General features: G+C 43.7%; 1 protein-coding gene across 1 annotated transcript in view; it reads left to right on the top strand.

The window, feature by feature from the left end:
- gfra4b (GDNF family receptor alpha 4b) overlaps positions 1 to 3,707 on the top strand; it is a 47,409-nt gene extending 43,702 nt beyond the window's left edge. Inside the window, exons 7-8 of the mRNA XM_041849998.1 lie at positions 1,827 to 1,990; positions 2,336 to 3,707. Of these exons, the coding sequence (XP_041705932.1) occupies positions 1,827 to 1,990; positions 2,336 to 2,476 (305 nt within the window). The 3' untranslated portion in view covers positions 2,477 to 3,707. The remainder of the gene's footprint in view (positions 1 to 1,826; positions 1,991 to 2,335) is intronic.
- The last annotated feature ends 11,217 nt before the right edge of the window (positions 3,708 to 14,924 follow it).

Here is a 14,924-nt window from a genome sequence, read left to right as displayed (position 1 = left end):
CACTAGATAGCGCGGGCACAAAGTCAAAATTGGCTATATCTTAATACATTCTTTTTTTAATTAGCTTTTTGGTCTTCATTTAAGGTTAGAGATAGGCATAAGGTTTGAAGTGTGGTTAAGGTTAGATATAGGCATAAGGTTTGAAGTGTGGATAAGGTTAGAGATCGGCATAAGGTTTGAAGTGTGGATAAGGTTAGAGATAGGCATAAGGTTTGATGTTTGGATAAGGTTAGAGATAGGCATAAGGTTTGAAGTGTGGATAAGGTTAGAGATAGGCATAAGGTTTGAAGTGTGGATAAGGTTAGAGATCGGCATAAGGTTTGAAGTGTGGATAAGGTTAGAGATAGGCATAAGGTTTGATGTTTGGATAAGGTTAGAGATAGGCATAAGGTTTGAAGTGTGGATAAGGTTAGAGATAGGCATAAGGTTTGAAGTGTGGATAAGGTTAGAGATAGGCATAAGGTTTGAAGTGTGGATAAGGTTAGAGATAGGCATAAGGTTTGAAGTGTGGATAAGGTTAGAGATAGGCATAAGGTTTGAAGTGTGGATAAGGTTAGAGATAGGCATAAGGTTAGCAGTGTGGATAAGGTTAGAGATAGGCATAAGGTCAGCAGTGTGGATAAGGTTAGAGATAGGCATAAGGTTAGCAAAGGGGATAAGGTTATGGTTTAAGTTTAAAATACCATTTTAAGAAGATAAATTGTAGAAATAGGCGGGCTTTATGACTTTGTGGCTGTGGTAAACAGTGACAACCAGTGAATCTAGAGCCATCAGATAGCCTCCTCCTCTCCTCTCCTCTCCTCTCCTCTCCTCTCCTCTCCTCTCCTCTCCTCCCCCTCCTCTCCTCTCCCTCTCCCTCTCCTCTCCCTCTCCCTCTCCTCTCCTCTCCTCTCCTCTCCCTCTCCTCTCCTCTCCCTCTCCCTCTCCTCCTCTCCTCTCCTCTCCCTCTCCTCGCCTCTCCTCTCCTCTCCACTCCTCTCCTCTCCTCTCCTCTCCTTGGTGGCCTCTCCTCCTCTCCTCTCTTTCCTCACTTCGCCTCTCCTCTCTTCTCCTATACTCAGTGGCCTCTCCTCTCCTCGGTGGCCTCTCCTCTCCTCGGTGGCCTCTCTTCTCCTCGGTGGCCTCTCCTCTCCTTCTCCTCTCCTCTCCTCCCTTTCCTCGCTTCGTCTCTCCTCTCTTCTACTCGGTGGCCTCTCCTCTTCTCAGTGGCCTCTCCTCTCCTCGGTGGCCTCCCCTCTCCTCGGTGGCCACTCCTCGATGGTCTCTACTCTCCTCGGTGGCCTCTCCTCTCCTCGGTGGCATCTCCTCTCCTCGGTGGCCTCTCCTCTCCTCAGTGGCCTCTCCTCTCCTCTCTACTCCTCTCCTCTGTGGCCTCTCTTCTCCTCAGTGGCCTCTCCTCTCCTCTCCTCTCTACTCCTCTCCTCGGTGGCCTCTCCTCTCCTCTGTGGCCTCTCCTCTCCTCAGTGGCCTCTCCTCTCCTCAGTGTCCTCTCCTCTCCATGACAAAAAAGGACAAAGAGTGAGGTCTCAGACTTGTTTGGCCAATGCCACTCGTCTGTGAGTTAATGAGAGGATGTGGAGAGGCAGGTGCAGTTGGGTAAACCTGAAGAGAATACTGAGTATTCGCCTTTTCTTCTCCACCGAGCAAATCCAAACTTGCCTGAGCCGAGCCGCTCAGGCAGAATGCAGAATGGGTCCTGACTGTGCAGTAACTGAATGTGGGCGTGATTGGAAATTGATGAAGACGTGTCAGGTCCATTTCGGGAGCCTTGAGTCAAATTGTCTCTTCTCTTCTCACACTGTACCTGTTGTCATCTTGTTAAACAGGGAATGCCCTCCTGGCTTTTGGGAGCGGGACAGATATGGCACCCACGCCCAGTCTATTGGGACCACTCAGCCCTGCCACAGGCAGAAAGAGCCATGCCACCACCCCTCTGCCTGCTACCGTGGAGACCACACGGAACGTTCCGGACCCAATTATACCAACACAGGTGTGGTGATTGTTTTGTTGATTGTTTTGTCAGGGTCAGAGCTAGAATGGGATAAAATAGATATTTGTTCAGTTGTTTGTACAGTGTTAAAAAAAAAGGAGTTGCCAAGAGTTGAAACCTTTGCCAGTTAAGTTCAGGGAGGTTATAGTTGCATATTTACAGTACTCCCACCTGATCACCTTTGACTTATGTTTTTTAAATTTGAATCAGAATGGTGGAGCATATCTTTTTTTTGGCCCTTGACAGTGAATAATACCTCTCCAGTTTTGTTCTTTTCTGTTTCAGGCTAACCATGTGGGCTTCAATGTTTTTTGGTCAACATTGATCTCTCTTTCTCACCCTTAGGCCAGCGGAAACGACCGACTGTGGGGAGATTCTACCCTCCCATTGGATGGGCTCCCAAACTCTGCCTCCTCACTTGGCCTTCTGCCTCCAACGGCCTTTACCGGCTTTGTGCTCCTACTTCTACTCTTTTATGGACATTAAAGGAGGAAGCACTGCCAAGGACCACCCATAGAGCAGATGGGATGATTTGTTCACAAATTCAAGAGAAATTGGACTCTTTGGCCAATAAGCTACACTTCCTCCGAAACATGTACAGCATAGTCGTTTTTATATTTTTGTGTCTTAGTGGTTCAATTGCACCTGCGAGTCCTTTAAGTGTACAGAGAGGGACTGAGACATATTGAAACCAATCTGTACATTGTAATCGCTTCAAGTCAAGATAAAAGTACTTTTTATGTGGACTAACCTACCATCCAGCTATCCGAGCACATCCAGTGAATTTAAAAAGCGCCATCGGAAACTACACGGTTATCCTTTAAGATCTATATATAAATGGAAACTCTTACCTGAAATGTTGTCATGAGAAACGGACTCCAATGAACTGTCTTTGTTTCATACTCAACTGCACAAACTGATTGGAAAAGACCCTTGAGGATATAAGGGCTTTAATACCGTTGGCTTTGACCTGACTGAAGGAGGAACATTATTTCTGATCAATACTGGAATGGTAGAGATGGACAATGGAGCTACGGCTTATTCAGCCATTCTGGACAAATACCCTGACTCAGATCATTCCAAGTGCTGTCGGCTGCAAGAGATGTGGAAACCACAGAATACCTGGGACAGCTCTGACCTAATGATTATCATGCCCGCAGTGAAGATTGGGCACTTTGTCAATCTGCCAGTTAATTTGTTCTCGCTAATGATTAGCTAAGTGTTCAGTATAAAACACTTTCTTCTCCTTTGTTGAAATGAAGTTATGAGCAAACAGATTCTCTTTATGTGTACAGTACCATTGTTCTGCATTTGTGTGGAAGCACTGCCCTCTGTTCCTCATTGTGTAGATGGACATTGTTTGAAGGGTGTCGGAATCGGTGTGCCATATAGGAAGAAGGACTTGTGTCTCAACAATTTGACCCTTTCACACTACTGAGCCTAGCCAAGACAATCCGAGCTGTACTGTGCTGGCCTCGTAACGCATCCACCATAGTTGCTGAAACCATGTTGGAATGCACAATGTGAAAAGAAAATGCCAGAACCAATAGCAGAGTACAGTACAGTTTGGGTCAGTACAATAGTGCGAAAGGCGGTATATGTGACCTGTTCATAATAAAAGATGGTCATGAATGATGTTATGTTCAATGGGGAGGACGAAAGGTTTCCAACGTCATAGGAATCATTTGAATTGCTGCCAATAAAAGCTGTCAGATAATCCAATGCTTCCTAATATACAGTAAATGTCTGTGTCTGTTCAGTGATTGAACAATTAATATCTTTATCAGTTCTTCAAACAGGCAGTTGGATTATGACGTTCCAAGCAGAATTCTATCCCATAGAGATTTTGCTGAGTACAGTAATGTTTGTATTTGTTTATGTTTGTTCTAATATTAATTGGACCATAGGGGTCTGGGTTGGACACAATTAATGGCTTGATTAATTAACGTAGAAAAGTTGAGGTCTTATCAGGCACAGCATACCCAAAAAACACTAATGACAACTCTAAGTATTCTGCACATTCCAATAATGGAAGAGAATGATGCCTTGGAGAGGGCCATGATTAGAAAATAAACAGAGTGAAGTAGCTGTGAGGTAAAATCAGTCAGGTGAATCCAAGCCGTTTTACTCTCAAAAACAACCGTCTGGTGGCCAGTTCTTCTATGAAAAATAAGTTGGAAACCAGGGAGTGGGTTGGCAGTGTGTATTACTACTGTAAGTAAGGGCTCTATTCAATCCGTAACACGGAAATTCAGCGTTACAGCGTGATTGAAATGTGAAGGCAATGTTCCCGCATTAGTGGAGACCAGAGTATGTGAGCAGCAGTCGGAAATCCCACTCATCGCTCATGGAGCGGTGCGCACGCTCCGGCGCTCCACATACTTTTCAACCGCTCCGCTACAAACTGCTGCTCCGAATTCGCTCCATTCATTAAAATCACAATTTAACCAACACCGATCTATTTTTGTGACTACCTGGACCTACCATTTGGTTTTGAAGTACTGAAACCAAACCATATGATTTGAATGAAAAGTATTTTAATAAACATGAAAAGGTGAATGTAAGAAGCGCTCATCATTTCATGTCATAGTAAACAGCATATAAACACTCTAAATAGGTCTGGAGCCAGACAGGGAGCCTAAGAAGGAACCTAAATGAATTATTTAGGCTATATTATTTCAATTATTTCAAGGCTATAGCCTACAAAGAAATACATTGTGAAGCATTTGCGAGTGCGACACTAGGCTGGTAATCTAAAGGAAGTTTGTTCTGAAGTGTCTATTCTATATCTGAGAGATATAAGAAAGATCAGGAAACATATTTTATTTTTGTCCATGTATTTTTGTCACTAAACAGATATCTCCAAATATACTTCCATAAATCTTTTCGACTGGTACCGGGGGACCTTCAGACGTGTCTAGAGCAAAACAACCGACATGTACGTGTTCGTGGGAGTCTCACCTTTACACAGAGGGGTCATATTAGTGTGTAGCCCAAACTTTTCGGACGCTACAGACGGAATTTGGCAGATCGCCTGTACCAACTTCAAATGAGTTGTAGAGCAAAATGGAGAACACCATCGTGTTCGTGAAAGTCTCATCTTTCCATAGAGCGTTTATAATAGTTTGTAGGTCAAACCGTTCGGACTCTAGAGATGGTTTTGTGAGAAGACCGATTTTTGGGACGTCTCATGGTCTGAATCACCTTTCACCGCAGATGCGGAAGTGTTACATAGGCGGATTTGGTGGATTGAGACGCATCCAATGCAAAACAAAATTATATATTTAGCTTAAATGACGGATTTTGATGCTAATTTTATTTCCACGGGGGCGCGGACATCGACCATAGGGGGTTCAACATTTCATTGTATTAAATCATTATAGTCTATACATTGTGCATATAGGCTGTGACTTACTTAGAATTAAATACAAATTAAACAAAAAATGCCTTATTAGGCTCAATCTACAGTGTCTTTGAATTAATTTGTAGAAACACGAGTTTGGCCAGAGTCTGTGGCTTCAGGCTCATGCGATGGTGCCTAGAGAGCAGGCCAGCAGCGGAGAATATCCTCTCCACACTTTCAGAGCCACTGGGGATGCTAAACCCCCTTTGGGCCACGCTGTGATACAGGTAGGTCTAAAGGTTTTTAGGCAAAATAACCCTATCAAAATGGAAATCTCCTTGAAAGTGGGAATAAAGGGAAAGGTAAAGGAGATACCTGGTCAGTTGTACAACTGAATGCATTCAACTGAAAAGTGTCATCCGCTTTTAACCCAACCCCCCTGAATCAGCTGCCTTACATGCTGACTAGACCGGGCGCGCGCATGTGTCCGCGTGCACCATCGAACGCATGTTGATTTTGTACACCAGACGTGATCAGGACACGCAGGTTGAAATATCAAAACGAACTCTGAACCAACTATATTAATTTGGGGACAGGTTGAAAAGCATTAAACATTTATGGCAATTTAGCTAGCTAGCTTGCTATTGCTAGCTAATTTGTCCTGGGATATAAACATCAGGTTGTTATTTTACCTGAAATGCACAAGGTCCTCTACTCCGACAATTAATCCACAGATAAAAGGGTAAACCGAGTTTGTTTCTAGTAATCTCTCCTCCTTCAGGCTTCTTCTTCTTCTTTGGACTTTATATGGTGGTTGGCAACCAACTTTAATGTGCATTACCACCACCAACTGGACTGGTGGTAATATACCTCCGCTCCTCGCTCTGCTCTAGCTCCACTCACATACTCTGGCGGAGAATGCATTCACGGTAAACGCTGCATATGTCGTCAATCGGAAATTACCTTACACTTAAAATCAAATCAAATTTTCTTTGTCACATGCGCCGAATACAACAGGTGTAGACCTTACAGTGAAATGCTTACTTACAAGCCCTTAACCAACAATGCAGTTTAAAGAAAAATAAGTGTTAAGAAACTGTTAGTAAAAAATTAACAAATATTAAAAAATAGAAAAATAACAAATAATTAAACAGCAACAATAAAATAACAGTAGTGAGACTATATACAGGGGGTACCGGTACAGAGTCAATGTGCGGGGACACAGGTTAGTCGAGGTAATTGAGATAATATGTACATGTAGGTAGAGGTAAAGTGACTATGCATAGATAATAAACGCTTCAGCGATACAGATTGAATAGAGCCCAAAATCAAGGATACCTTGTTTATGTCAATGTGCGATTGTGGCAATGGTATCAGTGGTTAAACCATTCTCAAGAGGTGTCTTCCAAAAGACAGTACTACAGGGAAAACCCCTGTTTGTATTTGTAGGCCTACTTTGTTGATTTGAAACAGATTGCAGCAATCAATATGAATACTCAGTTGGAGTGGTTCGGATGATTTCCAGTGAGAGGGATGCATTGGCTTGGTGCCACTGTATACTCAAATCATCACATAGCATGACTGATGGCTTTACATTTTCATACACAACGTTCTGTGAGAAAAACATGGAATCGGTCCACATGGCTTACCTCGAATGACCTGGCTACAATTGTATTCAATGGATTTTGTATCACAGAAAAGAGGCCTCTCTCTCTCTCTCCAAAAAGGAATTACACTGACCTTTCATTGTGGTGTATCATGCCATGCGTCCATAACACACCACAAAATAGAACAATGGTGTGGCTATGATTCTGAATGTGGCTGATAGTAATATTGGAAGTGTGGTGTTGAGAGGATATCAGCGCTGCCAGGTTTGTATCACCGTACACCACTGGACTTGGCTGCACTCCCAGGTATGCGTCGGTATTTCTTTCACTATCCTCTCTGACAATGCTTTTGATTAGACCAAGAAAACATGTATGGCGTGATAAGGAATGAAGAAAGCCCACAACATCAGAGGGAATATAAAAGGAACATTAATAATTTTTATGATGAGTCTAGGCCTCAAACATTTTTTTACTGAGCAGAAAATTGCTTTTGACATTTAAAGACTACAGAAGTAATAGCTGTCCTCTGAGAATGTGAATAGGCTGTTTCCCATTTACTTTTGTCGGTCCGTTTTACTTTCGGCTTCCTTTGCAAGACACAAATGCGCAAAAACGTCAGGGGAGGAGGAGATAAGAGTACTCTTTGAACCAAGAGAGATTACTGAAAGAGTTGCCGTAGAACCTTAGAACCAACATAAAAACTTGGCTGGAAGTCACCGAAAGTGGACTTTTACTTTAGAATAGTGTAAAATGCATATTGACATTGAAATGGTCATAGAGTGAGCTTGCTTTATATTCATTGGGATATACATTTTAGCAGATGCTCTTATCCAGAACGACCCCGTGGGAAACAAACCCACAACCTTGGCGTTGCAAGCGCCATGCTCTACCAACTGAGCTACAGGGGACGACATGCTTGCTTTTTAAAAATAGATTTTCTATAATTTGATAGATATTACTCATCCCAAGGTTCCCAAACCAGAATATGTAGTTTTGTGCAACCAAGAACCCTATGAAACATTGACCATATCATATTTCCCTTGTCCAATATGGACAAACATTTTTTAAAAGAGTTACCTGAAATACAACAATATGGGCAGAGTTGAATTAATTGGATAGCTGCAAAACCGCAATCAAAGTCAGTTGGGGGGGGGGTTCCAAACTTCACAAGTAATTGAAATGTTTACGCTATCTCCCAAGTAAAAGCGCCACAGGAATGTGCAGTTAATGGACATTTCATGGTATGACGTTAGTTATGGATTGGTGTTGCCACACATGGTATCCCTCAATTATTTATTACCAGATCAATCAATCAATTTTATTTTATATAGCCCTTCTTACATCAGCTAATATCTCGAAGTGCTTTACAGAAAACCCCAAACAGCTAGTAATGCAGGTGTAGAAGCACGGTGGCTAGGAAAAACTCCCTAGAAAGGCCAAAACCTAGGAAGAAACCTAGAGAGGAACCAGGCTATGAGGGGTGGCCAGTCCTCTTCTGGCTGTGCCGGGTGGAGATTATAACAGAACCATGCCAAGATGTTCAAAAATGTTCATAAGTGACAAGCATGGTCAAATAATAATCAGGAATAAATCTCAGTTGGCTTTTCATAGCCGATCATTAAGAGTTGAAAACAGCAGGTCTGGGACAGGTAGGGGTTCCATAACCGCAGGCAGAACAGTTGAAACTGGAATAGCAGCAAGGCCAGGCGGACTGGGGACAGCAAGGAGTCACCACGGCCGGTAGTCCCGACGTATGGTCCTAGGGCTCAGGTCTCTCAGTTGGCTTTTTCATAGCCGATCATTAAGAGTTGAAAACAGCAGGTCTGGGACAGGTAGGGGTTTCGTAATCGCAGGCAGAACAGTTGAAACTGGAATAGCAGCAAGGCCAGGCGGACTGGGGACAGCAAGGTGTCAGCATGCCCGTTAGTCCTGACGTATGGTCCTAGGGCTCAGGTTCTCAGAGAGAAAGAGAGAACGAGAGAATTAGAGAGAGCATACTTAAATTCACACAGGACACTGGATAAGACAGGAGAAGTACTCCAGGTATAACCAACTAACCCCAGCCCCCCGACACATAAACTACTGCAGCATAAATACTGGAGGCTGAGACAGGAGCGGTCCGGGACACTGTGGCCCCATCCGAAGAAACCCGGACAGGGCCAAACAGGAAGGATATAACCCCACCCACTCTGCCAAAGCACAGCCCCCGCACCACCAGAGGGATATCCTCAACCACCAACTTACAATCCTGAGACAAGGCCGAGTATAGCCCACAGAGGTCTCCACCACAGCACAAACCAAGGGGGGGCGCCAACCCAGACAGGAAGATCACGTCAGTAACTCAACCCACTCAAGTGACGCACCCCCCCTAGGGACGGCATGAAAGAGCACCAGCAAGCCAGTGACTCAGCCCCTGTAACAGGGTTAGAGGCAGAGAACCCCAGTGGAGAGAGGGGAACCGGCCTGGCAGAGACAGCAAGGGCTGTTCGTTGCTCCAGAGCCTTCCGTTCACCTTCACACTCCTGGGCCAGACTACACTCAATCATATGACCTACTGAAGAGATAAGTCTTCAGTAAAGACTTAAAGGTTGAGACCGAGTCTGCGTCTCTCACATGGGTAGGCAAACTGTTCCATAAAAATGGAGATCTATAGGAGAAAGCCCTGCCTCCCGCTGTTTGCTTAGAAATTCTAGGGACAATTAGGAGGCCTCGTCTTGTGACCGTAGCGTACGTATTGGTATGTACGGCAGGACCAACTCGGAAAGATAGGTAGGAGCAAGCCCATGTAACGCTTTATAGGTTAACAGTAAAACCTTGAAATCAGCCCTTGCCTTAACAGGAAGCCAGTGTAGGGAAGCTAGCACTGGAGTAATATGATCAAATTTCTTGGTTCTAGTCAGGATTCTAGCAGCCGTATTTAGCACTAACTGAAGTTTATTTAGTGCTTTATCCGGTAGCCGGAAAGTAGAGCATTGCAGTAGTCTAACCTAGAAGTAACAAATGCATGGATTAATTTTTCTGCATCATTTTTGGACAGAAAATTTCTGATTTTTGCAATGTTACGTAGATGGAAAAAAGCTGTCCTTGAAACAGTCTTGATATGTTCCGTCAAAAGAGAGATCAGGGTCAAGAGTAACGCCGAGGTCCTTCACAGTTTTATTTGAGACGACTTTACAACCATCAAGATGAATTGTCAGATTTAACAGAAGATCTCTTTGTTTCTTGGGACCTAGAACAAGCATCTCTGTTTTGTCCGAGTTTAAAAGTAGAACGTTTTCAGCCATCCACTTCCTTATGTCTGAAACACAGGCTTCTAGCGAGGGCAATTTTGGGGCTTCACCATGTTTCATTGAAATGTACAGCTGTGTGTCATCCGCATAGCAGTGAAAGTTAACATTATGTTTTCGAATAACATCCCCAAGAGGTAAAATATATAGTGAAAACAATAGTGGTCCTAAAACGGAACCTTGAGGAACACCGAAATGTACAGTTGATTTGTCGGAGGACAGACCATTCACAGAGACAAACTGATATCTTTCCGACAGGTAAGATCTAAACCAGGCCAGAACTTGTCCGTGTAGACCAATTTGGGTTTCCAGTCTCTCCAAAAGAATGTGGTGATCGATAGTGTCAAAGGCAGCACTAAGGTCTAGTAGCACGAGGACAGATGCAGAGCCTCGGTCTGACGCCATTAAAGGTCATTTACCACCTTCACAAGTGCAGTCTCAGTGCTATGATGGGGTCTAAAACCAGACTGAAGCATTTCGTATACATTGTTTGTCTTCAGAAAGGCAGTGAGTTGCTGCGCAACAGCTTTTTCTAAAATTTTTTGAGAGGAATGGAAGATTCGATATAGGCCGATAGTTTTTTATATTTTCCGGGTCAAGGTTTGGCTTTTTCAAGAGAGGCTTTATCACTGCCACTTTTAGTGAGTTTGGTACACATCCGGTGGATAGAGAGCTGTTTATTATGTTCAACATAGGAGGGCCAAGCACAGGAAGCAGCTCCTTCAGCAGTTTAGTAGGAATAGGATCCAGTATGCAGCTTGAAGGTTTAGAGGCCATGATTATTTTCATCATTGTGTCAAGAGATATAGTACTAAAACACTTAAGTGTCTCTCCCGATCCCAGGCCCTCGCAGAGCTGTGCAGATCCAGGACAGCTAAGCCCTGGAGGAATACGCAGATTCAAAGAGGAGTCCGTAATTTGCTTTCTAATGGTCATGATCTTTTCCCTCAAAGAAGTTCATGAATTTATTACTGCTGAAGTGAAAGCCATCCTCTCTGGGGAATGCTGCTTTTTAGTTAGCTTTGCAACAGTATCAAAAATAAATTTTGGATTGTTCTTATTTTCCTCGATTAAGTTGGAAAAGTAGGATGATCGAGCAGCAGTGAGGGCTCTTCGGTACTGCACGGTACTGTCTTTCCAAGCTAGTCGGAAGACTTCCAGTTTGGTGTGGCGCCATTTCCGTTCCAATTTCCTGGAAGCTTGCTTCAAAGCTCGGGTATTTTCTGTATACCAGGGAGCTAGTTTCTTATGACAAATGTTTTTCGTTTTTAGGGTGCAACTGCATCTAGGGTATTGCGCAAGGTTAAATTGAGTTCCTCAGTTAAGTGGTTAACTGATTTTTGTCCTCTGACGTCCTTGGGTAGGCAGAAGGAGTCTGGAAGGGCATCAAGGAATTTTTGTGTTGTCTGAGAATTTATAGCACGACTTTTGATGCTCCTTGGTTGGGGTCTGAGCAGATTATTTGTTGCGATTGCAAACGTAATAAAATGGTGGTCCGATAGTCCAGGATTTTGTGGAAAAACATTAAGATCTACAACATTTATTCCATGGGACAAAACTAGGTCCAGAGTATGACTGTGGCAGTGAGTAGGTCCAGAGACATGTTGGACAAAACCCACTGAGTCGATGATGGCTCCGAAAGACTTTTGGAGTGGGTCTGTGGACTTCTCCATGTGAATATTAAAATCACCAAAATTAGAATATGATCTGCTATGACTACAAGGTCTGATAGGAATTCAGGAAACTCAGAGAGGAACGCTGTATATGGCCCAGGAGGCCTGTAAACAGTAGCTATAAAAAGTGATTGAGTAGGCTGCATAGATTTCATGACTAGAAGCTCAAAAGACGAAAACGCCATTTTTTTTTTGTAAATTGAAATTTGCTATCGTAAATGTTAGCAACACCTCCGCCTTTTCGGGATGCACGGGGAATATGGTCACTAGTGTAACCAGGAGGTGAGGCCTCATTTAACACAGCAAATTCATCAGGCTTAAGCCATGTTTCAGTCAGGCCAATCACATCAAGATTATGATCAGTGATTAGTTCATTGACTATGACTGCCTTTGAAGTGAGGGATCTAACATTAAGTAACCCTATTTTGAGATGTGAGGTATCACGATCTCTTTCAATAATGGCAGGAATGGAGGAGGTCTTTATCCTAATAAGATTGCTAAGGTGAACACCGCCATGTTTAGTTTTGCCCAACCTAGGTCGAGGCACAGACACAGTCTCAATGGGTATGGCTGAGCTGACTACACTGACTGTGCTATTGGCAGACTCCACTAAGCTGGCAGGTTGGCTAACAGCCTGCTGCCTGGCCTGCACCCTATTTCACTGTGGGGCTAGAGGAGTTAGAGCCCTATCTATGTTGGTAGATAAGATGAGAGCACCCCTCCAGCTAGGATGGAGTCCGTCCCTCATCAGCAGGTCAGGCTTGGTCCTGTTTGTGGGTGAGTCCCAGAAAGAGGGCCAATTATCTACAAATTCTATCTTTTGGGGAGGGGCAGAAAACAGTTTTCAACCAGCGATTGAGTGCTGAGACTCTGCTGTAGAGCTCGTCACTCCCCCTAACTGGGAGGGGGCCAGAGACAATTACTCGATGCCGACACATCTTTCTAGCTAATTTACACGCTGAAGCTATGTTGCACTTGGTGACCTCTGACTGTTTCATCCTAACATCGTTGGTGCCGACGTGGATAACAATATCTCTATACTCTCTACACTCGCCAGTTTTAGCTTTAGCCAGCACCATCTTTAGATTAGCCTTAACGTCGGTAGCCCTGCCCCCTGGTAAACAGTGTATGATCGCTGGGTGATTCGTTTTAAGTCTAATACTGCGGGTAATGGAGTCGCCAATGACTAGGGTTTTCAATTTGTCAGAGCTAATGGTGGGAGCCTTCGGCGTCTCAGACCCCGTAACGGGAGGAGTAGAGACAAGAGAAGACTCAGACTCAGACTCCGACTCGCTACATAATGGGGAAAACCGGTTGAAAGTTTCTGTCGGCTGAATGAGCGACACCGGTTGATCATTCCAACAGTATTTCCCTCCAGAAGCCATGAGAAAGTTGTCCGGCCGCGGGGACTGTGCAGGGGGATTTATACTAACGTTACTATCTGTACTTACTGGTGGCACAGACGCTGTTTCTTCCTTTCCTACACTGAAATTACCCTTGCCTAACGATTGCGTCTGAAGCTGGGCTTGTAGCACAGCTATTCTCGCCGTAAGGCGATCGTTCTCCTGTATATTATGAGTACAGCGACTGCAATTAGAAGACATCATGTTAATGTTACTACTTAGCTTCGGCTGTTGAAGATGTTGACGAACCATGTCCAGATAAAGCGTCCGGAGTGAAAAAAGTTGAATGAGGGAAAAAAGTTGCGATGGAAAAAAGGGAAAAATAAAGTAAAGTTGGCAGCAAAAACGCACAGGAAAATGACTCTTCTGTCTCGGGATAAAACGTCCGGGGTGAAAAAGTTTAACGAAAAAAGATGAGTGAGGACAAAACTAAAAAGTTGGTAAATTTGTTGAACACAGAGATTGATTAAACGTTTATTAAAAGTAAAACGTGAATAGTTTGGCAGGTAGCCAAGTAGCAGCAAACAGCACAGCAGCACGGAGACAATGCGGAAGCGAGAAACAAGAGGGCGTCAACTCATTGACAAGTACAAGACGCGTCAGAGACACTGCTTTGGCCTCCCTTTAAGATGGGTCTGATATTACATGATGACATGACCCTCTGCAAGAAGATACAACCTATATACAGTACTCTACAGGATGGGTGAATATTGCCACAACACTTTATTTTAGTCCAACAGTGATGAAACTCAGTGGCGGCTGGTGACGTGCAAAATTCAGGAGGATGTTGGGATTTAAATTATTTTGAAGAATAAAAAAGCTAATGGGGTGACAATCTTTCATGTTCCAAGCAATCCTATTTCAATCTGTCATGTTCCAAGCAGCCCTCTAGAACTACAAATAAGAATACAAATTGAAGACCGACATCATAAACAGCTAGGTGAAAGAAAGGAACAGTAATAGTTTGTACCTGACTTTTCCCCTCTGCCGTTCCCTTGCTCCCAACATGCATTCCCCTCAGAAGCTGCAGAGACCTTTGGGACTATCAGTTGGGCCAATGCCCAATTCACCTCAATTTCTACCCAATGGCGGTTTCAAATTCAGGCACCATCAATGGAAACAATCAAGAATTGCCCTGGGAGTCTTGCAACCCCTTACCATTTATTGCAGAGTCCCGAGTTCACCTGCAAATATCTACGCAGGGTTTTTTACCAATCACATTTTTGTATTCCAAGGAGTTGCTTGCTTTTTCCATTACCTTCCAAAGTCCGCCTTCGCGAAGGAGAATTGTGATCGATTTGGTCCAGCTCATTGCTGCAAACACTGCAACAAAGTAGAGCCCATGTTCATGAAACATGTCAACTTAATTTTCTCTGAGCTCTACTCTCCTGAGTATTGTTTGTAGCCATTTTATTATTTCAACCCCTAACAATGAAACACAGAGGTAAACCCCATTGCTTGCCTTATCTAAAGCCTGTGACAAATGCTCACATCAACTATGTATTTACTCTCAATCTGGAAATTGGGGAAAGGTAATACTATATTGACCTTGTACGTACACCAAATACACATTCAAAAACCATGCCCCTGTTTTCATTGTCGTCCATTGAGATGGGTGAGA

This window comes from Coregonus clupeaformis, chromosome 3, assembly GCF_020615455.1.
Source record: "Coregonus clupeaformis isolate EN_2021a chromosome 3, ASM2061545v1, whole genome shotgun sequence".
Taxonomy (NCBI): Eukaryota; Metazoa; Chordata; class Actinopteri; order Salmoniformes; family Salmonidae; genus Coregonus; species Coregonus clupeaformis.
The sequence above is the reverse complement of the archived record's forward strand: the minus strand, read 5'-3'. Positions and strand labels throughout refer to the sequence as shown.